The sequence below is a fragment of the Arachis stenosperma genome, chromosome 8, assembly GCF_014773155.1.
Source record: "Arachis stenosperma cultivar V10309 chromosome 8, arast.V10309.gnm1.PFL2, whole genome shotgun sequence".
Taxonomy (NCBI): domain Eukaryota; kingdom Viridiplantae; phylum Streptophyta; class Magnoliopsida; order Fabales; family Fabaceae; genus Arachis; species Arachis stenosperma.
Genome location: NC_080384.1, coordinates 10702539 through 10728641, shown reverse-complemented (window position 1 = coordinate 10728641; position 26103 = coordinate 10702539). Strand labels below are relative to the sequence as shown.

At 34.5% G+C, this 26103-nt stretch overlaps 4 protein-coding genes across 5 annotated transcripts; 2 read left to right on the top strand and 2 right to left on the bottom strand.

Moving 5' to 3' along the window:
• Positions 1–4171: 4171 nt before the first annotated feature.
• LOC130946473 (uncharacterized) lies at positions 4172–8174 on the bottom strand. 2 transcript variants are annotated; one of them, XM_057875233.1, is made up of 4 exons: positions 7924–8174; positions 7411–7446; positions 5329–6972; positions 4172–4744 (listed from the first exon to the last, which is right to left on the bottom strand). In XM_057875233.1, coding segments are annotated over exons 2-4 (2052 nt in total). In that variant the 5' UTR covers positions 7412–7446; positions 7924–8174; the 3' UTR covers positions 4172–4337. The 2 variants fall into 2 exon arrangements, with proteins under 2 accessions (XP_057731216.1, XP_057731215.1); XM_057875232.1 differs by lacking the exon at positions 7924–8174 and having other exon boundaries at positions 7411–7783.
• A 2724-nt stretch (positions 8175–10898) lies between these two features.
• LOC130944511 (probable inactive receptor kinase At4g23740) lies at positions 10899–14426 on the top strand. Its single transcript, XM_057872859.1, has 3 exons — positions 10899–11202; positions 11649–12938; positions 13391–14426. Exons 2-3 carry the CDS (start codon positions 11705–11707, stop codon positions 14056–14058), a joined length of 1902 nt encoding a protein of 633 aa, XP_057728842.1. The 5' UTR covers positions 10899–11202; positions 11649–11704; the 3' UTR covers positions 14059–14426.
• A 253-nt stretch (positions 14427–14679) lies between these two features.
• On the bottom strand, positions 14680–17467 carry LOC130944512 (uncharacterized). The gene is made up of 4 exons (XM_057872860.1): positions 17129–17467; positions 16730–17048; positions 15386–15444; positions 14680–15233 (listed from the first exon to the last, which is right to left on the bottom strand). Exons 1-4 carry the CDS (start codon positions 17286–17288, stop codon positions 15202–15204), a joined length of 570 nt encoding a protein of 189 aa, XP_057728843.1. The 5' UTR covers positions 17289–17467; the 3' UTR covers positions 14680–15201.
• Positions 17468–18778: 1311 nt separating this feature from the next.
• On the top strand, positions 18779–21645 carry LOC130944137 (ubiquitin-conjugating enzyme E2 10). The gene is made up of 5 exons (XM_057872310.1): positions 18779–19033; positions 19154–19232; positions 20194–20321; positions 20710–20814; positions 21232–21645. The coding sequence occupies exons 2-5, from the start codon at positions 19163–19165 to the stop codon at positions 21373–21375; spliced, it is 447 nt and encodes a 148-aa protein (XP_057728293.1). The 5' UTR covers positions 18779–19033; positions 19154–19162; the 3' UTR covers positions 21376–21645.
• Positions 21646–26103: the final 4458 nt, after the last annotated feature.

Genomic DNA, 26103 nt, shown 5'->3' with positions numbered 1-26103 from the left:
CTGTCCGTGCCATCATCAACAGCGCAGCATCGTCTTCTACGGCTGGATGACTGCGTCATGATGTATAAGAATAAGAGTAAGAATAATAATATACGGATGATAAGCAAAGATTGATTTTAGTCTGATGAACTTACATCTTAGTTGGAGCTGGGGGAAGCGTGGGTGTGGTTTTTTGAAGTTGTTTGGGAGATTCAGGAGTGCTGCACAGTTACACAAAATTAATCATGGCGTAAAAAAAATTGATCAGGAACAATATACACCCAAACTGTTAGCAAATATACACCCAAACCCTAAACAAATATACACCCAATACTATTTCTTACGTTTCTCTAGTCCCTTCAATCCGTAGCATAGGGGTTGGTTCGAAATCTGTGTCAGTGGTTGTTTGGGATGCCGGCACAAAAACCTGGATCGGGACTCTAAACAAGAAGAAAAATGAAAGGTTAACAACGTATTTGAAAATAATAAGGTTATAAGGTTGAAATATTCTTGGGAAAACTCACATTGCAAGCGCTTCGGACGGTGTTTGTTCCCTCACAACCATCATATTCGAATCAGTCGGACTCAACCTAAAATACACCCAAAGTAGGTCAAAAAATACACCCGAACAATTCAAAAAGAAGCCAGACTTTGTTTTTTGAGAACTTACATACTTGCAGTTTTTGCTTTTTTTTTGCTGCCTTTTTTTTTCTTGAATAAAATAATAAAGGGCTTTTTTTTCTAAAAAAAATATATACAGAATTAGAAGTAGAAGGTATTAAAAGAACAAAAGTAACGGTTATTTGAAAGAGAAATTACATGCTCTGTGACGGCTGGTTTACACTACTCTGTTCTGTGCGTCCTTGAGAGGAAGGATCATCACTTCCCAAGTTCACAGCCGGTAGTCTAAACAGATTTCATGTTATTCAGACAAAATAAGATACAGGTGTAAAATACACCCAAATTTATGCACAAGATACAACTAACCGAATGGACAATATAGACCCAACTTAGTAAACAACATACACCCAACTTGATCCACAAAATACACCCAAATTGTTTCACAAAATACATCCAAATCATGATAACAAGATTTTATTAAATAATAAAGCTTCTTACGTTTCAGAAGACACATAGCGACCTTCTGTCGATTGCAGGTCAGCTTGGTTCTCCCTGCGAAACAAGATACAATTATTAGCAAACAAAAGACACCAAAATCTCAAATACACAGCCCAGCAAGACATACCCCTCTGCAGCAGATTTATCAACGTTTTCCCTTAGCCATTCATCGAGTTCGTCACTTGATATTTTATATCTCTCACTACATTCATAAAATAAGATGTTAACAAAAATAATTACGATGATAGACCATAGTATAGCATACGAGGTACTGTACCCGTCAAAGTATTGATCTTCTTCAGGAGGTGAATCCTCCACAACAACTTTTTTCTTTTTTTGTTGTGTTCTGGGTGGAAAAAAAAAAACAGTACCAATTAGAAATAAAAAATTAATTTTATCACAGAATTTTATCCAAAGAATTGCTTACTTTTTTGGAGTTGTTTTTATTTTTTTCTTTTTCTTCTCCTTCTCCGCAGGTGATGCTTCTTCACTCCTATAAGTTAATAATAGACACTTCAGTTAATACACGAAATCTTTATAATGAAACCAAAAGAAAGGAGTAATAATTTCAGGACATTACTCATCACTTGGTTCAGATTCAGATTTTGAATCAGAATCTGACTCCTCTTGCCTCTGCTTTCTTTTTCTGGAGTCCATTCTGGAAGGCAAACAATCATCATTCAGAACATACTAATAATACACCCAAATGAATTCACGAGATACACCCAATTGAATATACAATATACACCCAACGCAGCAAACGAAACACACCCTACTTAATAAACTACATACACCTAACGTGATCAAACAAAATACACCCAACTCAAAAAAGAAATTACACCCAAGTGTGGTACTTACTTTTTCTCCTTTTTGCCGGGGTGTTTTCTTCCCGAATCCTCTGAGTCTTCTTGAGCCTCAGACTCAGAGGTAGAAGTGTCACTGTCAGTAGTTTCTGTCTCCAAAGACGATGTTGGACTCGCCTTCCTTTTTTTTGTTTTTTTGATTTCTTGTTTTTTTCTTTTTTTTCTTTTTTTTTTCATTTTTTCTCTTGTCTCTGCCATCTTCACAATCCCCTGAAACATGAGGTATTTTAGTTAGCAGCATTCAGGTAAATAAAATACACCAACTTATTATGATTACTCACCAAAATTTCCTCTCTTTCTGCAGTCATTCTTTCCACCAACTGCTCCTTAGTCCAGTTGGCAATCCAGGGCTTTGGTGGTCTTTCAGCCCTCTTCTTGCCTTTGTTTTTTGAAAGATGAAAGTAGATTATCATCAGGGCGAAGAGGCAGCCATTAATTGCCTTCTTCTTCTTCTCCTGGTAGTCTGTGATGCCCTTTACCATGAAGGTCAAAACATGCCCCCCCCAGTTTCTCTCCAATATGCCGTCCATCTTAAAAATTGGGGCCAGGTGCACGGGCGATATTTTGTTTATCGTCGTTGGCAAAAGGAACGCCATCTGTATGTAGAGGATGAATATCCTCTTGAACATCAGGCGTTCCTCTTCGTTGCCAACGCCGATTTCCATCATTTCATCGGTAAGATTTTTGAGGGTCTTACCCTGGAATCTTCTATAAATTATTTTGTCATCATCAGAAAGTTTCTTATACTCAACTTTCTCAGAAAATAGATCTCCTACAAAAAGGAAGACAACAAAGTATCCAAGTCGGTTCAGATACACCCAAGCATAAACTTAAATTCACCCAAGCAACAACTTAATATACACCTATAATTTTAAGCTAGTTACCTGTTGCATTGATGCCAAGCGCATGACCTATTTTTTTTGGGGTTATTTGGAAAGAACCATATCCTGTCTTCAGTTTGTTCTCCCCAAGTTTGAAGTTGTTTGCCAGCTCCCTTAAGAGTTGGTGATCCACCCTTAGTGGTGGGATGTGCATCAAGCCACCAAATCCGAGATCCCTCACAATCGCCTTCTTCTCCTCAGTCATATTTCTAAACTTATCACTCAGGAGATGTGTGGCACACTTGAGGTCTTTTGTTTGGTTTCTTGCTGGCATTTTCTCTGAAACGAACAATACACCTAAAGAAATCAGTAATATACACCCATATATATGAGACAGAATACACCTATTAATAACAATAAGATACACCCATTGATAACAGTAAGATACACCCATATATATGAGTCAAATACACCCAAAGATATCAGCAAGATACACCCATTGATAACAGTGAGATACACCCATAGATATTATTTAGATACACCCAAAGATATCAGCAAGATACACCCATTAATAACAGTGAGATACACCCATAGATATTATTCAGATACATACGTATAGATATTAGTCAGATATCACTCAACCATGCTTCAATAGCAAGCCACATTACAAGGTTAAGCAGTATACACCCCCAATCTACGGAATAAACCCCCAAAAATCAACAACAATAGCAGGAGAACTTAGAACAACAACGTAGAACGACGTAGAACTTAGAAGAACGACGTAGAACTTAGAACATTGTAACAAAGAAGCAAGAATAATAGTAAACCCTAGAAGAACGACGTAGAAGAAAAGTAAAATATACAGGAATCTTAATGGACTTACGTTAAGTATTGTTGCTTTGTTTTCTCTTCAGATTCTTCACGGAGAGTTTGATGGTGTTTTGATGGAGGTTTCGAACAACGATTTGTATATTTTGAACTTTGATTTTTGCTCGAAAATGGGAGTGTTTCCTTGTTTTCAAAGCGCCTTGAGAAGTGGAAGAAGTGGAAGAAGTGGAAGAGTCTGCCATACGTAACCGTTTGAGTGTTGAGCGCGTGATTTTGACGCGTCATGTTATCCTCTTCATGCGCGTGAGTTCTCTTTGGGCTGAGCCAACTTGTATGCTTGTAGACTTGTATGTGTAGCAGGCCCGTAAAAAAATATCTTCTAACTTTTTAGATTGCTTACACAATTTCTAATCACTAGGTATAATTAAGCACTGGCCAACAAGGCTGTATAAATAAATTAAAATGAAAGTCGCATCAAAACTAAAATTCTATTTTTACTAAGAGTTGCCCGTCAGCCTAAGGCTTGATAATTTCTACATTTTGCAACTCACAAAACACAGGTGAAGCAAGTTTGACTTGTATATCTTAATATAACAATAACAATACATTAATTACTTATCCTACATGGCGAGAAATGGCGAGCTAATTGACTATTAGCCATGTCTTCACATTCATATCACTTGAAATATACATATACATTGCAATTCCTACATGGCTACAAAATATGCTACAGCCCAAATATGGGGTCATTTGCTCCAAATATGGAAGAACCAAACTGTCTTGTATTAAGATCACTGCCATCCAAGGCTGAACCGAAACGATCCAACCACTGAGTTGGACTTGCAGTTTCATTCTCCTCCACCCACTCAGAAGTCATGTCAATATCATCAACTTGAAGCAGATCAACTTCTGAAGACTTTGCTTTCATCTGCCTTGCCAACTTGAGATTGTAGTTTATGTAAACAAGGTCATTCAATGTTTCTCTATCAATCTTGTTCCTCTTCTCCGAGTGAATCTTCCGGAACGTGCTCCACTGCCTCTGAAAAGAGAAGGTACTACAGACTTGGCTTAGTATTCTAATGGCAACCCGTTGCAACCCGGGGGCAGAGTCGCCATATTGTTCCCACCAAAGCCCTACAATGAATAAGCAAAGAATTTGCAGATAAAAGAAATCATGATTTATCCATCGCCAAAGGTAAAGCATCAGACTGGGAAACACAGCATTGATGCTGCTTCAGCATATAAATCACAGTAGTTAAGACCCTGAGAGCCAACAATTTACAGGGTCTAGCACTCAATAAAACTAGGCATGTATGAAAAATCCATATTTTGTTTCAAGTTAGGCTTAGTAGCTTTGTAGATATACACCCCAGGCAAACTTCAGGCAATTAATCCTAGACAAATCATAGAACTTTTCACTGTCAATGAACACAAAAAACTGCATTTTTTTTTCAAAACTTAACAAGGCTAGTATTCCCAAATGAAAAGATGAAAACCTGCTAGAATTGGAGGAAATTTGGGGCAAATTTAACCCCTAAAACACATGATTTTCTTTATCCAAAGTTTAATCCTTAATCAGCCCTTATACCCTCCTCTCTATCAAATTTGCAGGTGGGAAAATTATGCAGCTTAAAAAAGAACAGATAGAAGGAGAAAAAAAATAAAAGAAACAAAATTGGCTCCCTTTGAAACAAAATGGTTCAGTGGGCAGAACTTACATGGAGCAACTGTGCTTCTTGCCTCCTTTGCTAGGCTACAACCAAACATCCCATGAGCCTTTGTAAAAGTATAGATTTGATTGGTGATATCACGCCTCATATCTGGCACGGGAAGTAATTTCTCCAGAACCTTATAGAAGTCTTCTTTTATCGAGGAAAGGAACTTTATTTCAGGATTGTATTGGATACTGGGGTTCAAAAAGGCTGCAGCTGCATGTAGAGGAGAATGCAGTTGGTCACGCCACTTTTTGTCTACTATATCTAAGAATGTCTTGCATTTGTTCTCATCCATTATGTAATATGTTCTAATTGATTCCTTTGCCCTGGTCATTAATTCATATATCGAACCTACAGTTGGTTTCCCTTCCGATACTTCCCTCAAAACTTTCAAAAAAGGCTCAGAGATAGCCACACACTCTTCAACTGTCCTCCAGAAATCACCATCTTCAGCAATTGTAATACAAGAGTGAGTCTGTGGCTTGTTTGCATATGAAGTGTTTGAGGCATATTCAGGGCTGTGGAACATAAGCTTCAATCTTGTTCTTAGCTTCAACATAGACTGTAAAGACAGGAAAGTTGATACAGATTTCGTGATCCCAGTCCTAATAAGTTCCTGGCCTCCACTGAACTTCTTCATAAGATCAAGCAATGAGGCATTGTTGTATATTAACTTTGATATGGTTTGTGCTTGTAAAATACATCTAGTAACCCAATCTACCTTGGAGAAGTCCTCCAGTATTAGATTCAAACACTGAGAAGCACAAGGAGATACAAATATAGTTCCATAGTTCTGCACAATATGATTAGCAATGCCAGTGTAGTTAAAACTACTATCCATGATGATCTGCACAACATTGTCTGAGCCAAACTCTTGAATTACAGAATCAAAAAGATCGGCAAGCCATTTTGTATTCTTGAAATATGCAGAGGCATCCACAGTTTTGTGGAAAAATGTCCTGGATGGTGATGAGACTAAGAAATTAATCATGGCCTTGGACTTATAATCAGTCCATGTATCTGCAATAATGGTACAACCTGTGGTCGCCCACTCTTTCTCAACATCTTTCGACTGTAAGCCCACTTCTGATTTTATCCGTTCCAACCATGTTGTTTTCAGGACTTCAGCTGATGGACCTGTAAATCCAGGACCACACTTCGCAATTGCATCAATCATCAATTGATAGGATGAAGATCGCGCAACGCTGAAGTCTAGCTTATTCTCAAAAAAGAACAGGGCAATGCTTCTCTCTGCATTTTCTTGGTTGTTTGCAGAGGATGGCGTCAAAGGATTGCTAGTAGGGAAAATCTTCACAGCAGAGGATGGTGCATCCATAGATGTAAGAGCTTTATTTGCGGACATATTACTGGGAGACTTAACCTCTGCTACTGCTAGCGCTAGTTTCTGCTTCTTCACACTTGAAGTTTCTTTGACTTCTTCCTTTGTTGCTATTATAGCCCTTACTCTATCTGTAACATCATCTCTGACCTTGCTACATGGATTTACCCCTTTACTTGGAAATCTAGACAAATGATGCTTCAACCTACTAATACCACCATTAAGAACTCTCTGGCAGAATTTGCACCTGACTTTGTTTCCATCTAATTTATCTGCATATTCCCAACAGACATCTTTTTCTCGAACCACTACAAGGTAATTTTAAGAGGGGAAAAAAAGATTCAATACAGTGTATATGCCGAAATGTTCTTTCTTCCTTTCTGCTTAAAGTACTTCATTTATACAATATAAAAAAAAAGTACTTCATTTACATCAAACATCAAAGAAACTAAGAGTAGGGTTGTCAAAATTTTTCAAAAGTACAAAATATAAATTGAAATATAAATTATTGGAGCTTAGGTTAACCATAATTGTAGAATTCAGAATGTAAACTCATAAGGTAGACATAGGGGGGAGGGGGGGGGGGGGGGGGGGGGGGATCTAAACTTGTAAACTTGTTACGAGTTTACCAATTAACTCGAGAGTTTGATAACCATGTTCCTATAATCCTAGCTTCACTAATGATACTATCAGCATCCATTACATTTCAACAAATAGATAGAATGAAAATCAGAAACTGAGCTTACTTAGGATGCAGTAACTCTTCTGGATGTATGAAAACCCTGCATGAAAAGATGACCAAACAATACAAAACAAAAGAAGAATCTCATTAGAAACACAGCACATATAATGGATCATGAGCATTCAATAAGGAAAGCAACAACAAAATTGAATTATGAACTCAGTGCATTAGTGAACTTCCTCAAAAGATACACAATAGAGTTCCACAACATATTGTAAATCTTCCTTTCCATCTTAAAGCATTAAATCAAACATGTTACCAGATGGAACAATGTAATGTAATTAATAATCAAATCAAACTTAATTAAAAATCTTCATTGACTCTTCCTATAAAAATGTACTAAATCTTATAAAATCTAATAATCAAATCTCGAATTTTAACACTTGCGAAGATAAAATTTAAGGTGGAAAAGACACAGAGAATAATTCAACATTTAAAGCAAATTAAAAGGGAAAAGAGATGCTGATGACATGGTTCAGGAAAAGAATATGAGATTAGCGATAAATTAGGAGCTTACGAAGTGAGAGAGAAAGAGATTGGTCTTTCTCGACGGAGAGATAATCGGAGGTCGCAGATTTCAATAATTTGTTTCCGATTTATCGCGATATTTTCGAGCTAGGGTTTATGTAATGTAAGTATGATGTGCTGTGCCTGTAAGTAAATGCGCGCTCTCTCTCTCTGTATCTCATGTTCTTATCTTCTCTTGTATTTTCTCGTTTTTCGATTTCTTCAATTTTTAGTTTGCGTGATATGCATCTCTGATCTCCCAGTTGGGTTTCTTTCTGCCGATATCTCGCGCGCCTTTTCGGTCTAGCCAATCATAAGGAGCCACGTGGAGTTACGATTCTCATGTCACCAACCACGAAGGGCTGTTATTACATTCTGAGAATTCATTACAAGAAGTCTTAAATTTAGTTGACATCCTTAAATCTTAAATGGTCGTTTGTAATTACCAACTAGTAGTATATTTAATCGTGTCATTAATGTGATAATACACGAAAATATAGTAATTATTGCTATAAAACATAGCGACTAAAGACTATAGGTAGTGACGTGGCGTGGCGCGGCGTTTGATTTTTTGTTTTTTTTTTATTAAATATGTATAAAAATAATACAAATTGATTTAGTTAAAATGAACAAATGAGTATGATGCAACATAAAATTCAAAAAATAAAAAGAAAATGCTTCTTACAGGTTGCAAAAATTAAAACCCTTATGACAAATCTAAACCCAACTCATTCCCGGTGTCTTAGTCAAATGGGAGCATGAGACATGCAACTCAATGTTGTCATTAAGGTATATGTTGCATCTTACATCACATTATTTTTAGATAGCTTCTCATAAGAAGTAGTTAGAAAAACAATTGAAAATTTTAGATCTTTTTTAATTGTTCTTTTAATACTAAATAAAAAAAAGGTTTTAATTTTTTTAAATTTTTATGTTTTTAAAAATTGAATATATATTTAAATTTTTACACATTATTCTTTTGGCTTGTTTTGAGTCCCGTGCATTTGTCAAGGCCTAAAGTTCCACCAGAATAATCCTTTATCGATTACTATTATTTTTTATATTTAGATATTATATATTATTTAAAACATATTAATATTCGTAAATATATGATAACAAGGGAACAATTCATGCAAAGTTATTTGACTTTTAAGGAGCACACTTTTCTATCACCAAGAACTAACATCCACCCCTGCCCACACCCTTTATTTAAGAATAGAAAAGATCAGAGCACTATTCATTCTTGTGGTTACAGTGATAATATATTTTAATTAGTTGTATTTTATTACTTGAGCTTATGCAATTTGGTGGGACAAAAGCATAGTCGAATATAAATTATTGTCATAAAAATAACAATAATAATATATTCGTGCTAGTAGTAAAGTAAACTTTTCATTTTAACTTTTAACTGCTCTCAAATCACATTCTCATGAACTAATGAAGCTCTCATTGACCAATTTAGGCATGATAAATTGACTTTAACATACACTCGATATCCTTTTGTATTAAATTGCTTTAGAGTATCATCTATTTGTATTCAATTATTTTGAGGATGTTTATTGTTTAGTAACCCTTAGTGGTTGGAAATTAATCGCTGAATATATGTCTCGATTTTTCTCCTAATAACTCTCCCAACCAATTATTAAGGTTGAAGAATTTGTCTGCGAGCAATGCTAGGGGGCCAGCAATTTTTGTGATTGTTAGCCATCAACTAGCCATCAATGATGATTTGATGGTGTGAGATTGATGTGAGATTTCATCCAATGGCTCACCTTCCTCTGCTAGTTACATGCTGGCCAAAATTCAATAAAACTGCTGGCCCCCTAGACTTTTCCTTTGTCTGCATATCCCATGCATTATTACGAGAGTTCCAAAATTATACACAAACAATTTTTTATTAATTAAAATATTTAAATTAATCCTAAAAAATTTTAGATTAACACTTTGTTTTTTAACGAACTTTTCTTTTAGAAGTTATTGAGAATTAATTTCGTTAGGTAGGTAGATTGATCGTTTTGCTGTTATTTTAAAAGGAGACTAATTTATTTTATTGGAATATTTTTTTATTTAATTATCTTATAATAATATTTGTTAGCAGCTTATTTATTCAATATACATAGATGAAAGGATCAATCTATGTGATAGAAATAATAATAATAATACTATTATTATTATTATTATTATTATTATTATTATTTCATGTTGTATGATCCAGTTTTCGTGATTTAGTGGCTTTACTTGAGCTTTGTAGGCGGCAGCAACTTGCTGTGCCTAACATCAACAAATTTAAAATAATCCCTCTCTTTTGGTGGATTAACAATATCATCCAGTGTCAACGCAATTATATTTTCAATTTATATACTATAAGCACACTAATTACTGGTAGTTTGGTAAAACAAACTGAAGAAGAATACTATAGCAAACTAACCAGTCTGACCTACCATTTTGATTAGTATTACTAATTAAAAATGTTTCCTCCCATTGAACGATGATTCTTTGACTGAAATTTTTTTCCCTAGAATTTAATAAATTAAACATCCCAATAGTCACATAACGTGTAAATTAGGCTTAAGAAATTAGAAAACAAAAAAGAAACATTACTTATAGAATATTTATTATAAAAAAAATACTCTTTTTGATACCTGATCATTTATTTGAAAATAAAGTAATTATTCACAATTTGAAAATTCATATTCGATTTCCAATCAATTAGTCTAAGTAATCCCTGACATATTAATAAGTTACTGTTTACAAAAATTATTTAGACCAATTATTTAAATAATTATAAATGGATTAGATATTTTTAAATTATAAAGAATTACTTTGTCTTTCACACAAATAGCCAGAGACAAAAAAAAAAATCTATTTTCTCTCTATTATAGAAAAAAAAAAACACCTATATAGCTATATATAAGGTTCTATATTTGTTTAATTAGAGTAATGGGTCCTCCATATGCACCCTCCTATTTATGCGGCATAAAATAATAATCATTTGTGTGCTGGTTTCTTAATGATTACTGAATTGAGTTTCTCTTACTTCAATTGTGCATGTGATCTGCTGCTGTTCTTCCAAGGCTTATACAGCTCATCTTCCATCACTACCAATACACCAACCATCATTGCTATGATACAATTGCCTTGGATTTCCACAAATCTTTAACTGCTTCTGAAACCGTATGGACCAGTATATAATCATGTAGTATGGTTTTCTTGATAACCCCCCACCCCCACAAATCTTATTCATCACTTTTTCTTGTTATTGATGAATTTTGGGATCTAGAGATGAGTTGTAAGTATTCTTTTTTCCCTTTTTTTTATTTTTTATCTTACATATTTACGTCACAATCTTGGTCAACAGTTTAATCAAACATTTATTTAGTTCCAAAGTTGTTTTTTTTTTTCATCTATTTTGCTGCAGTCATTAGGGAGTCCCAAAGGGTAGGGGAACAGAAAGAAAACTTTTAGTGATGTTAATTCCATGTCAAACATGAGCAGCTTAATTTGACTAACAAGAAACTTAATAATAATATATAGTGTTAATTAGCCTCTTAAGTCACACACTTATAAAATAGCAAAAAAAAAAAAAAGAAGGAAAAAGATCATATATTTGAAATGCGTAGCTTACACTCAAATAAGCATCATACTTCTTTGTCTGTGATTCACATTTGGATAGATATCAATTGCAACTCTTGAATTCTCTAATACTCTATTGTTATCATTTCATTTTTCATGTAGATTTTGCCAACATTTTGAGGAACTTGTAAAGAACTGTTGATCTTCAAACCAAGAAAATGGACAAGAAGTTATGCCTCTTGTTCATTTTCTCAGCATCAATTTTGTTCATTGTTGGAGCTGAGCCAGTGGAAGACAAACAAGCCTTGCTTGATTTCCTTCACAACATGAACCACCCTTATAATCTCAACTGGAATGAGAACTCTTCTGTATGCACAAGCTGGAGAGGAGTAACATGCAACGCCGGCCGGTCCAGAGTTATCGCGCTCCGGTTGCCAGCGGCCGGATTAAGTGGTCAAATCCCAAACAACACTCTTGGTCAACTTTCAGCGCTTCAGATTCTGAGTCTTCATTCAAATGGTATAACTGGTCCTTTCCCTAATGATTTCTCTGAGCTGAAGAACTTAACAAGCCTCTATCTCCAATCCAACAAGATTTCTGGCCCTCTGCCATTGAATTTCTCAGTTTGGAATAGTCTTACAATATTGAATTTATCTAACAACTTTTTCAATGGTACCATACCTTTTTCAATTTCGAATATGACTCATCTCGAATCATTAATCCTTGCCAACAATTCACTTTCTGGTGAAATACCAGATCTCAATATTCCTAGTCTCAAAGAGCTTGATTTGGCAAACAATAATCTTAGTGGTGTTGTTCCTAAATCCCTTCTTAGATTTCCAATTAGAGACTTTGCTGGTAACAATAATCTTACCTATGGAAATGCCCTTTCCCCTGCAATTCCCCTGCAACCGCCCAATGATCAACCAGCTAAGAAGAAACACATCAGGATCAGCGAGCAAACGCTGTTGGCTATCATAATTGGTGCTTGTGTGCTTGGATTTGCTGTGGTTGCAGCCTTCATGATTGCGTGCATGTATGGGAAAAACAACGAAAATGAGCTACCCGTTGAGTCCAAGAAAAAAGAAGTTCCTCTGAAGAAGCAATCTTCTGACAGCCAAGAGTCTCAGGACAAGAACAAGATTGTGTTCTTTGAAGGTTGCAGTCTTGCATTTGACTTAGAGGATCTACTGAGAGCTTCTGCTGAGATTCTAGGAAAGGGGACATTCGGCATGACATATAAGGCTTCTCTAGATGAGAATACCACAGTGGTGGTGAAGAGGTTGAAAGAGGTTACAGCTGGAAAAAGAGAATTTGAACAGCAAATGGAAATTGTGGGGAGAATTAAGCATGACAATGTGGATGCATTAAGGGCATATTACTACTCAAAGGAGGAGAAACTCATAGTATATGATTTCTATCAACAAGGCAGCGTTTCTGCATTGTTGCATGGTATGCTGAACCTTTCATCCTCTCTTTATCTGAAAACTTGTAGTTAAATGATATGAGTTTCTATAATTCTTCCCAACAGGTTATGTTTGTTGCTTTTCAGCTATTCCCTCTATTCTTTTTTATCTGTCACTGTCACATTTTTGTACATCCTCAATGTTTCTTCAGTGACAGATAATAGGAGATGGAGGGAGTGTCTTTTAACAGGAATTGTCTTCTTTTTAACCATGCCTTTGTCTTAACAAACTAGCTGTTTAGTGCAACTTCATGAGCCTTGTTCTGTTAAGCTAAGTCTGAGGTAATTAAGAAAAACTGAACATTTTATCCTCAAATTAATTTTAATTTTATTACTGCTGTAACTCAATGGCAAGTATGATATTTTTTATCACTATAGCAAAGTTGGATCCTAGAGAAGTGGCTAATCTCAAGTATGATATTCCATCTACATTATGCAGGAAAAAGAGGGGAAGGAAGAATCCCTTTAGACTGGGAGAGCCGTCTAAGAATCGCAATAGGCGCAGCAAGAGCCATTGCTCACATCCATGCTCAACACGGAGGGAAACTAGTTCATGGAAACATAAAAGCCTCAAACATCTTCCTCAACTCACAAGGATACGGTTGTGTATCGGACACTGGTTTGGCAACCCTGATGAGTCCATTGCCTGCACCTGCAACACGTGCTGCTGGATACCGTGCCCCAGAAGTAACTGACACCCGAAAATCAACACATGCATCTGATGTCTATGCTTTCGGGGTCCTAGTACTCGAGCTTCTGACAGGGAAGTCACCAGTACCTGATGCCGGAGGCGAGGAAGTTATGCATTTGGTTAGATGGGTGAATTCTGTGGTCAGAGAAGAATGGACTGCAGAGGTGTTTGATGTGGAGCTTCTGAGGTATCCAAATATAGAGGAAGAAATGGTGGAGATGCTGCAAATAGGGATGGCTTGTGCCTCAAGAATACCGGATCAGAGACCGAAAATGACAGAGGTGGTGAGAATGATGGAGGAAATTCGTCGTGTAAACACTGGAAATCCACCTTCCACTGGATCTAGATCAGAAGTTTCTACTCCAACAACTTATGCAGTTGACATGATGGTGGCTTCTACATCGGTCCCACAGTGAGATTCTCCATCCACCCCCCCTCTCCTCTCTCTTTTTTAGGTATTGGTCAATAGTTAATTGTTTACTTCTACAATGTAATTCAATCAACGTTTCAGTTTCAACTTGATTCTTAACTCGGGGAAGTGGAATTTGATCAAGCGGGTCTATGAATTTAGTAAGATAATTATTTAGTGCTGATTTAAGCTATCGGATTTAGCTGGTAGTGGCTATTATATTCCATATTGTATCGTGTAGTCAGGGAATTTTTCTTTTCGTGTGTTAAATTGTTAATAGTAATAACGTAATGGAAGCTTTACAGTGGCGAAGATATGGTGATAAAAACTCTAAATCATGCAAATAAGAGAACGTGAAAGAATACTTATCATTTATCCCATTTTACTTGGGGCTGAGGAATCACCTTGTTCTCTGATTTGGACCATCACCCATAAGGACTGATTATAAGTCTTGACAATTTTATTTTATTTTATTTGTTTTATTATTATTATTATTATTATTATTATTATTATTATTATTATTATTATTATTTTGACTAAATAGTAAGGTACTCAGGCGCCTGCTCATTCTGTATCAAAAATTATGCTATTAGTTATATATTCTGAATTTTTCAAAGTAACATGAATAGGTACATCTCTCAATAGTGGATCCTACAACGAATAATATTAGTTTTACTTTTATCCCCGTGTATACTATTTGTAAAGGCTTTGTTTCCAGTCACTTCAGATTTCACTTCAGCATATATCAACCGCGTTTGCAAATTGCAACTTCACAGATGATATCAGGCCAATGAAAACTAAAACTCTGCTATGGGGTGGGGATATGAAAAACTGCGGTGAATTTAACATCAACATAGTGGGTAGTACTAGACTACCAAAATGCCAACGTCTATGTAAAAGAAAAAAGCAGAACAGATATAGGGGGGCGAGCAGCTAATGCTTGCATTTTTAGCTGTAAAAAAATTGATATAATCACATTTCAATATTTCATACATCCAGCTGAATCTGGTTTCAAGGTAAAAACTTACAGAATATAGATTCTTTTTCTATCAGAAGAGTGGTTGAATTAACATTTGAAAGGAAAAGCTAATTACCTGTAAGTATGCCCTACTAAGTTTACAGACATCCTAAGGAAAATGCAAACCACAATTCACTTCCTCATAATTCTTGTTTTCACACCCCCTGAAATTTCAAAGAAAAAAAGAAGGAAAAAATAAATAAATAAATAAAAAGGAGAGACATAGAAGAACTCTGCAATCAACATCATTGTTCACCCCCTTCCCCTCCCCAAACAAAAAACGAAAAAATGAATTGGATTTTCTTTTGCTACATACCTTCAACTTCTTCAAATTCGAGTTCCTTCACCAAGTCAGCTGCTGCATTATACTCAAACCTACAAAGAAATTACAATTTAAAACCAGAAAGTTTCACAAAAGCTAAATATAATAATGGTCACCAGATTTTACAACAATAAAACAGAAATTCAGACAGCACAGAACACTCAATGAAAATTAGTAGACCCATTTTGAACTTGCTGTTAGTAAAATTTCGTAAGATGGTTTCAGTTAATACGTCCCTAAGGTAGCGTTTGGTGGAGAGACAGAGACAGAAAGACTGAGACTGAGAGACAAAGACTAAGAGACAGGGATTGAAACAAATCTCAGTATTCTGTTTGGTACAAAATGAGAGACAGGAATTGAAACAAGAATGAAACTCTAATTTAATTTGTACAAAGGGTAAAATTAGAATTAATTAATTGAAATGAAAGTATTTTAGGTATAAAATGTTATTAAAGTTTCAGTCTCCATCTCTAAAAATTTCAGTCCCCTGCGTCCCTATTTTTTGGAGGTACTGAAATACTGAAATTTTAGAGACAGAGACAGAAATTTTAGTACTAGTCTCTGAACTAACAAACACAATACTGAGTCTCAGTCTCTCAGTCTCTGTCTCAGTACATAGAAACAAACTACCTAACAACTTCTTAAGTCCAGGTACTGAGAATGCACGTGAAGGCAAAACTGGACGAGTTTAGGGCAACATAATTTGGATAATGGGATGGACATTCTGGATATATATTTGTGGGAAATGCATGAACCAAATGAAAAACAAAATGAAATGCCAGAGGAGTTAGGATATATGAATCGGGGATGACTGTTAAATGGCAAAACTAAACTACTAGAATAGTAGAACTCATTCTCATTTACAACCAGAAAGAGTTTTCCTTTTCAGTAAGCATCAAGATAACCATCCAAATCTTATAATTCCAAGATGAAGAACAACGAAACAGTTGGAATAGTACATTGCCCTGCTGGCCTTCTCTTTGTTATACTTATACGTGGTGCAAGGTAAAGTAAAACTTCAATCAGTAGCATCATATCAAAAGCCAATGCAGCTCAACAAAGTAACCCATGACAAACAAATATAAAAAATTGCGAAAACAAAAGATCATTTCATCTTTATCAGATCATAAAATTCCCAAATGTAGAATTGCTTGAACTTCTAAATGTCCTTAGAGACTAAAATAGAATCACTCCCAAAGTTGCAATCCAAACAAGAAAGGCATCAATACGTTACACAACATTGGAAACATTTTCCAGTATCACGGTTAGAAACACGTTACATAAAATTCACCATACGCAAAGCAATAATAAAAACAAAAAAGCGAATTCGAAATTTACTTATTGGAAGAAACAACTTCGAGTTCATAATCAGAAGCTTTTATGGTGGCTTCAACAAAGGCAGTGATTATTTCGCTCTTGCGAGTGCTAACAAGCAGCAAATCATACTCCGTCGGGATTACAACGACGAAGAAGTGGTCGATCAGTTCACTCATACATATCTTATCAACCGCCGCAAGCGCTATCCTCCGCTTCAGCGAATTGGTCTCCAGATCGAAAATGTAGATCGCGAAATCGGTTGCTATAAGAATGCGGCTCTTCATCTTCCCCGATCCTGTGACCTTCAAAACCTTATCGGCAAACAGAACCGCTTGATCCCCTGCCAAAAATATGAAATTACATTGAGGATTTGTAGATTAGGGAAACGAATCCGTGAGATTGGAAATTACGAAGAGGAACCTTGTTTGCGCAAGACGTCCATCATGAAAGGGTGAGCACCGACGTGGATGTGGTCTCCTTCTGAGAGCTTGGTGGGTTTTGGAGAGTCCGGTTTGGGTTGAAGTTGAAGCGGATCGGAAACTTGATCTTGAATGTCGTCGTTTTCGTGAAGGTCCTGCATCGTGAAGTTGCGTGTGAGGATCGGTGGAGTGGTGGCGTCGAAAGTGGAGAGTGATCAGAGATGAATGCGATGCGGGTGGAGGTGGAGGTGGACCCCACGTGGAAGAAACTGTGACCTGGCTGGCTGAGTTGTCCAGCTGGCTCCTACGTAGCCACCCCGCGCTTTTGGGCGGCTGATCATTGCATGCTTTGAATTTCATCTCATTTTCTCACTTTCACGTCCCAAAAACTAAAGTCATTACTGCTTCTAGAATTTTGCTAATATATTAAAAATCATATCTTTAGTATATTTGAAGTTTCTTCATTTGATTCATATAAACATTCCAATGCTTTTAAAATTTAATGTACTTAAATGCAATTTAACTCAAAATATTTTGTGATCCAGTGGCTAATTTATTTTCTTTGCACGGTAAACTTTACTTCAACATTTAATTATATTATCACATAAGAATAATTTTTTTACTCAATTACCATTAACTCAAGAATTTTACAAAAACAAATATTTAGCTTAATTTAATTACAATGCAAAACAACTAATATGCATTCATAAAAAATGAAACTCTTTAAAAAAAATCTAACAAGTAACAATTAAACAAAAGCAAAACATTCAAGTGGTTCAACTAGTGAAAAAGGAAAGCAACTTGATAGTTGATACAGACATGCATGATATGAAAGATGGCCAAGTAAAGAGAGAAGGTTGCGTTATGTTCTCCTTAGTAGCGTAGAGCGGGAACAAATGAACAATCAAAGCGGTGAAAAGACCAGCTGCAAGGCGGAGCTACATACTGGGAAAGTGGGCAACGGTCTCCTAATTTTAATTTTTTACATGTAAATTATATTTAAATTTCAGTTTATCCTCCAAAACTTATTTTAATATTATTTTATTGTGTAAATAATTTTAGTTTCCCTCTAATATTTTTTCTAGCTCCGCCCCTGTCAACAACTTCATAAGGCGAAGAAACCAAGGGCGGGAACTGGTAAATTAAAAAGGCACCCGAACGTAGGAAATAAAAAAGATAAAAATAAGTACACTAAATTAACTTGGAGCACTAAATTTGTTTTTGAAATTCCAATTGTATCAATTAGTGAATCCTCGACCTAAAACAGATAAATTTGATTAACGAAATTGGTTCAGGAACCATTTAGAATTTTAACAAGTAATGGTCGCACGCAACGCACAATGTAGTATAAAACCCAAACGACGTCGTGCGAGGCAGAGGGATCCAATCAATGAACCAATCCGCGTTAGGGGAAGCTGAGGCGAAGCTCAAGACCGCTCATTTTGGGTGCCACTTTTTGACCTCTCAGCGAAAAAAAGGATTGGATTTCGTACATAAAACGCCAACCAGGTCCCACACACCCCTCTCCCAATTTCAATAAAATAAATAATTATACATTACAGCATTTAGCAGTAGATTTTTTTAAAATTAATTAAAAAATAACAATATTGTTTATGATAACGAATAATAAATAATATAATAATAACAATAATTATCAAAAAAAGAAAAAGCGGAGACGGGGTTAAAGGTTGCGGATCGATTCCCAAGCCGCACCAGACATTTATAAAAAGTCATTTCCTTCTTCCAAAATACACATACGCTTCTTTCTCCTCTTTGTTTTCTTCCCTTTCAATTTTTTTTCTCCTATTTCACTTTCTCTCTCCTTCTTTCCCTCTCTCGTTGTTGTTGGTGTTCGTTCCTCAAAAATCCAAACAAGGCGCAAGGAGGATCTGTGCTTGCTTTATCGGTAAGAGGATATCACCAACTGTTGCTTTCGATCTGTGTTTTTTCTGCGTTCTGCGCTTTCAATCTGACCCGATCTGGTGTGATCTGTTCAGATCTGAGCTGATTCTGTGTTTTTTGTTAGGTTTTGGCCATGGCTTCCAAGCGGATCTTGAAGGAGCTCAAGGATCTGCAGAAGGATCCTCCTACCTCTTGCAGCGCCGGTACTCTAGCTCTTTATCTTCATTTTTAATTATTCTTTTGTTTTTTTAAATTTTCATACCTCGTTTTTGTTTTGTTTTGTTTTGATTTGTTTATGTTTGAATTTTATATTCGTGTTTGTGTGCGATGATGTTTATATATTCGTTATGGAAACTATAGCCGTTGATGTCTTTAAAACGATTGACTCTGTGATGCTAAAGGTGAATGAATGGATTATGCTATTTCTTCCATATATTTAAAGTCTCTAGGTGTTATTACGACCGGCGTGTTTGTAATTTCGTCATTGAGGATTCTACGTGGGCGTGGATTGTTGAGGAAAGCATAGTTGCGGTCAAAGCACTTTTATGTTTTAGCGAAATAGGATATAATCATGTGTTGACGTGTATTTTTTTGTCTATATACCGTTTGATAAGTAGTAGAAATGGAAACGGTATTGGCTCACGTGTTTGCTTTAGTGACTACCCTATGTATGAAGAAATTTGGAATTGGTTCGCTTGGGGACTGATTAATGTTGCAATTTCTGCATCCTTGTTTTTCTGCGTCTGGTTCATCACCTATCAAATTTAACAAACTATATGATCGCTGGTATTTTTGAGTATTTGCTTCTTTTTTTTTTCTTTCTCTTATCTGAATCTTTGAAGCTATTTTTTTATTCAAGTGTCTTGAAATCAAGCCTTTTCTGTGTCCCAATGTCCATGTCTTTTATTTTTTGGTAGAAGGGTGACCATGATTAATGTTGCCCAATAGATAAACTTATTTGCACTATTATAATCTTTGAATTATTATGATGTAGCTGGTGTGAATTGTTGAAAGTTTGTTGTTGGTTATCATAGATGAGCTTACTAGTTGATAGTGCGGTAGATACAATCTTGTACTCTTCATGTTAGGATTAGGGAATCTAGTTCTTGTGTTTCTGGCATTTGTAATTAATGTGTACTTATCCACGATTTCCTCCTGTGTCAGGTCCTGTTGCTGAGGATATGTTTCACTGGCAAGCAACAATCATGGGTCCTCCAGACAGTCCATATGCTGGAGGTGTTTTCCTAGTCACTATTCATTTCCCTCCGGATTATCCCTTTAAGCCACCAAAGGTTTGTAATTAAATCAAGTTCTAATTAATTATGTAAAATTTCTTCAATGTTTTCAATTCTATGTTTATTCTTAAACACTTATTTACTGACATAATCAAAATGTTAATTGTTGATCTCAAGTTTTTTGAGGAATAACTTTGGCAGTAAGGGGAAAAATATGCTTGTCTTTACATTTTCTATGCTGTATAGAACAGCACATGATCCTCTTCGTTTTAGGTGGAGTCAGCTGGATAAGTTCAATATCATAAATCAATTTGGCATTTAAAAACCATTCATGATTAAATCTTATAGTTTGTTCCATAGGTTCTTTAGGTCAATACTCTTATCTAGTATATATTATATATTTCAATCATGATGTCCATGCTCATGGATTGTGAATATTGTACAGGTTGCATTCAGGACAAAGGTATTTCACCCAAATATTAATAGCAACGGAAGCATTTGTCTTGACATATTGAAGGAGCAGTGGAGCCCTGCTTTGACCATTTCCAAGGTATGTTTCTTAATAATTTCACATGATGAAAGCAGCCCTCTAAATTCCATTTCAGAAGAATTAAGGCCTTTTGGGACTATTATCTAATGATGTGTTACTTTGTTGTTAAAAAATTGGTGTTTTACTAGATGCTATCACTTATCATAGTTTTTTCTTTTTAATGTCCTAACAAGAACATGACAAGATGATGTAAACTCTTTAACTGGCTATGAATTAATACTGAAATCTTAATTGTCTTTCCTGCTATGAATATAATAGCCGATTTGCATGACGATTGGGATTATGAAGTAGATAACAGTATGGCTGATACAATTGCCTGATGTATATTCCATTTAAGTATAGCCATTCTATAGCTCCTTTATTGAAGATGTTAAACTGCTACTAAAGATTGTTTACTTTCTATACCTACGCCTTTAGGTGTTGCTTTCAATTTGCTCCCTGTTGACTGACCCAAACCCTGATGATCCTTTGGTCCCTGAAATCGCCCACATGTACAAGACAGACAGGAACAAGTACGAGTCAACCGCCAGAAGCTGGACCCAGAAATATGCCATGGGCTAAGTTCCCCATGGTATGTTGTGAGGGAGAGCCTTTTTACTTGCAGTGTTTAAGGCCTAAACGTCCTTTGTATGAATATTTGTTGTCTTTAATCGTAACCAAATTAAGGTCTCTCTACTTAAGAACGAGGGGAAAACGTTTATTCTGCTGTTTGTATCGCAAATGTTAATTTTAGAACAGTGAAACGTGGCCCAATTCAATGTGTGCTCTCATCTTCATATTTGTTGACACTGGCATCCCATATATTTAATTATTCTCTCTACGGCTCATCAATCAACTTGTGAATTGAAAGATTATTATTCATTAAGTTCAAAATACAATTACAATAATTTCATAACTAAAATTTCAAAGTTTTTGTTACAACATAAATTTAAAATTAAAAAATCAATATGAAATACCTTTCGAAGAATTAAAGTTATCCTAGCGTTGTCTGCTGTTGTGTATTTAAGGAAAGATCTTGTTTTCTCTTTGTATGCCAACGTAGTACACACATTAACAGGGCAACGGTGGCATACTGTCAAGTGTCCATTATGTCCTCATCTCGACTCTTCAGGTCTCATGGTCTTTACTTAGTTCAAAATGCTGCTACATGTCCCCCGCATAGTCCTTGAATCTCAAGCCTGGCTCGGCTACTTACTGCTTGTTGGAATTTGTTGTTTTACTTTATTTTCCCCTTTATACCACCAATAATTCGTCATTCAGGTATAGGTGGTTCAACTGCTTGAACGTTTATTGGGCTGTTCATACTTCAGAGATTCGGGTAGTAAATTATTTATTTCGACATTTTTTATTTTTTGGTTGGTTTATGTTAAATATATGCTTTATGGTTCAGTTTTATTACTTAAGCCTTTGATATTTTCGGTTAGAAACTCGTCTTTAGCAAACATTTTAGTTCACACCATTAAACAGAAATAGGTTTTACTTCCGGTATAACACAGATGGTTTCCATCCAGATTTAGTGATTTACTGTTCCTATTTTGAACGGACTCGAATTTAATAATAGTTCGTTTATTTCTATTTCATTTCACTGCCTTCTGTAACATTTATCAAATATCTGAAAGCAATATTATTTATTGATTTCTTTCAATAACTGTAACATGTACGCAATTGACATTCTCATTGAATCGTTGGCGTTATTAAAAATTCTCGAAAATAACTTCTTTCTTGGAAGTAAAAGATACTACAGTCCGCACAAACAAGAGAACATTATAAGACAGGGAAAAGACACTTCTCTTGAATCGCCACTAATCAAAGAATTAATCCCACAAGGAGCACTAAGAAAAACATGAAGTTCCAAAGCATGAGAATATCCCAAGACCATCTGCCATTCTGTTAGCCTCTCGATATATCTGTAACATCCGAACCTGGCAATGACGATTAAGAACATTAATTTTCAAAATAAGTTTTTCATATACGTGAATTTGAACCCTTAAGAGTGTACCAATGTCACTTTTTTGGGCTTGACAGCTTTGATGGTCTGAAAGTATCTGACTCCAACAATAACGAATAATAGGGCTTCGTAGCCCATTTAATATAATGTATACTAAACCGACTAAGGCCGATAAAGACAATAACCCAACAATACCAACGGCCCAATTCGGACCCAAGAAAATCGAAGCAAGCTTAAGCCCATCATGAATGCCCAACTAACTTCAAATGTTTGCTAGAATTGCATTGATAACGAGAATCTCCATCCATTTGTCAGAAATTTTGGGTATAAAAAAGGACACAACAGAAGATTAGATGCTTTTATTTATGATTTATGAATAGGAAGTGGCAGGTGAGAATTTAGATGAGTAAGATGATAACTGAGAGTTCCCTGCAACTGCAATATAATTGCAGCAGCCAAATTTTATCGTAAGGATTCTGCACCATCTTCTGCCAAGAACGTTTGGTGTAATCTTAAATGCTTCTTCGTTTTAGTTCTTTTAATTAATGTTGAGATCAGTTCTTAAGAGTATCATGCATCAAATTCCCTCACAGGGGTATTAATTATATCATATAAAAATATTATATATGTTACTTCATGCCGAGTGTATCAGAAATTAAATAGTCAAGAAAGATATGGAGTAGTTTCTTCATGCACAAAAATTTGTAGTCTTTTTTCAAAGACATCAGATTTTCCTTGATTAATCAATTGGTTCAAATATAATAAATGTTAAAAATTGAATAAAACTTTGATAAAAAATATATATAAAATATATATGCAATATTCTCAATGAATTAGAATGAAATTCTATTTTTTATGAAATCACGGAACTGTTATGCTGCTACTTTCAAAGGCTACTACTACCCTAAAGTGATCTATAGTATAGTGTAGTGCAATTTACTATAAAATAGAATGGCAAGAATCTGGTCAAAGTCAACTTTATCGGCGACAATAAATGACTCCTGCCATATCAGCAGCAATTGCCATCAAACCCATATGGGTTGTATGCTGCATTAAACTCATCTCCCATAACTCCAATTCTCCAACAAATGTTTTTCTACCAAATAATATTAGGTTTGGTTATAATTGTTCTAAAAATATATGTAAAAAGTATTAATTAATTTTTATTAAAATAAATTTTAACTCTTTAATATATGTATTATTACTTGTTAAAATAAAGGTAATTTATCTTTATAAACTAAAGTGACTTTAAAATTATCTGAATCTCCTATATACAAAAATATTATCTAAATGTTTCGTTCAATAATTCTATGTAAATCAAATTCATTGAATTTGAATTAGGCTTATTAGTAGTAAATCGAATCTAAAGCATTCGAATTACATTATTTTGGGTTCAAACGTAAATCAAATTTAATGAATTCGAATTAGGCCAAGAAGCACTAAATCAAATAAATGAGTATCGATTTATATGCACACTACTAAATCGAATAAAAATGTTTTGATTTACCCTTCTTAGGATATAATCCTAACTAACCTTTTTAGGTACCATTTTAAAAATTTTCAAAATCTAACCAACTAACAGATTACTACTTCTACCAAACGATTATATTGTAAAAATTAATTTTTTTAATTTTTAACTAACGACTTTAAACAACTACTACAAGAAGCATGTTAACATTACTAGCATGACTAAATTATGTTCAAAATAAAAATTTTTATTCACTAACCTCTTCATAAACGGCATCTGTAATATACGCAACTCCATCTAACCGATACAAACGATTCGGATCGTCTTCCATATGTACAGATTTAAATTTTTATGCGAGTTTTTTTCCAAGAATTGGGAGGGGGTGGTGGAGTTTGGTGGGGTGGGAATGTTGGTTTTGAATTCGAATGAAATAAATTCAAATTATATTTATAGGCACACATAGGTAAATCGATTTTATTTGATTCGATTTACTAAAGACAATGGATGCTAGTAAATCGAAACTATTGAATTCGATTTATTATTAGTTCTAACTCGATTCCGTTTAATTCGATTTATTATGGGAAAAATTCAAATATATGTCAATCCATTGTAAATCGAATTGGTTATTGAATCGTTTTCATTCGATTTAGTAATGGATATGATCATCAAGTAATTCGAATCTTATAAATTTGATTTACTACTAAAATCCCTAATTCAAATTCATTGAAATCGATTTACATAAAAATATAAATAGAAACAACTACATAACGTTTTTAGGTTTGAAAGATTCAAATAATTTTAAAGTTGCTTTGGTTTAAAGAGGTTATTTACCCTTAAAATAAACTATTTCAAATATTTTACTAATAATAGTTTAACATGTATTTTTAAATATATATTAATTAAATCCAAAATATTTTCCAACAAATACTTAATTAATTTTGATACTAGATATTTTTTCTAATTCTTGAAGAAAGAATTTTATCTCTATGTATATGATGACAGTGTCATAATTTTTTATTCAACCATAGCATGTGGATATTAAAAATAATTAATATATATTATATATAAAATAATTAATAAAATAATTAATAATATTATATTAAATTTAAATTTTTATTTTAATTTATATTACATATACAATAATGGTTATATAAATTTTAAAATTTAATTTTATTTGTTAAATTTTAATAATTATAAAAATTGATAAGAACAGAACAGATACCTACAAAAATAAATTATGATTTAACTTTTTATTACATATGAATCGATAAATTTTATACAAATTATTATAAAATAAAACAGAATTGGATAGGACAAAAATTCGCTCCATGACCACCTCTAAATGCATGACATAACATAATTTGTGCTGACCAAATCAATAATTTGTGTGTACATAACATAATTTGTGCTGACCAAATCAATAATTTGTGTGTATATATATATATATATATATATATATATATTTAAGAAAAAGTCTAAGAGGCCAGCAGTTTTATTAAATTTTGGCCAGCATGTAACCAGCAGAGGAAGATGAGCCATTGAATGAAATTTCACACCAATCTCACACCATCAAATCATCATTAATGACTAGTTGATGGCTAACAATCACAAAAATTGCTGGCCCCTAGTATTGCTCTATATTTAATACTGTTTTATTTAATGAGTTCTGTCGTAGTACTTAATCTCCCATTTTAATACTCACAAGCGGCCCTGTCAAACCTCCACTTGTATAATAATCTACCTTTTTTAAAACAAAGAAAAGGTAATAAAATGAATTTCTTCTTAAACAGCACTAATAATTATAAATGAACTTTGCATATGGTTCGTGCCCACGAGTGGCTTTATATATATATATATATATATATAGGAGTAG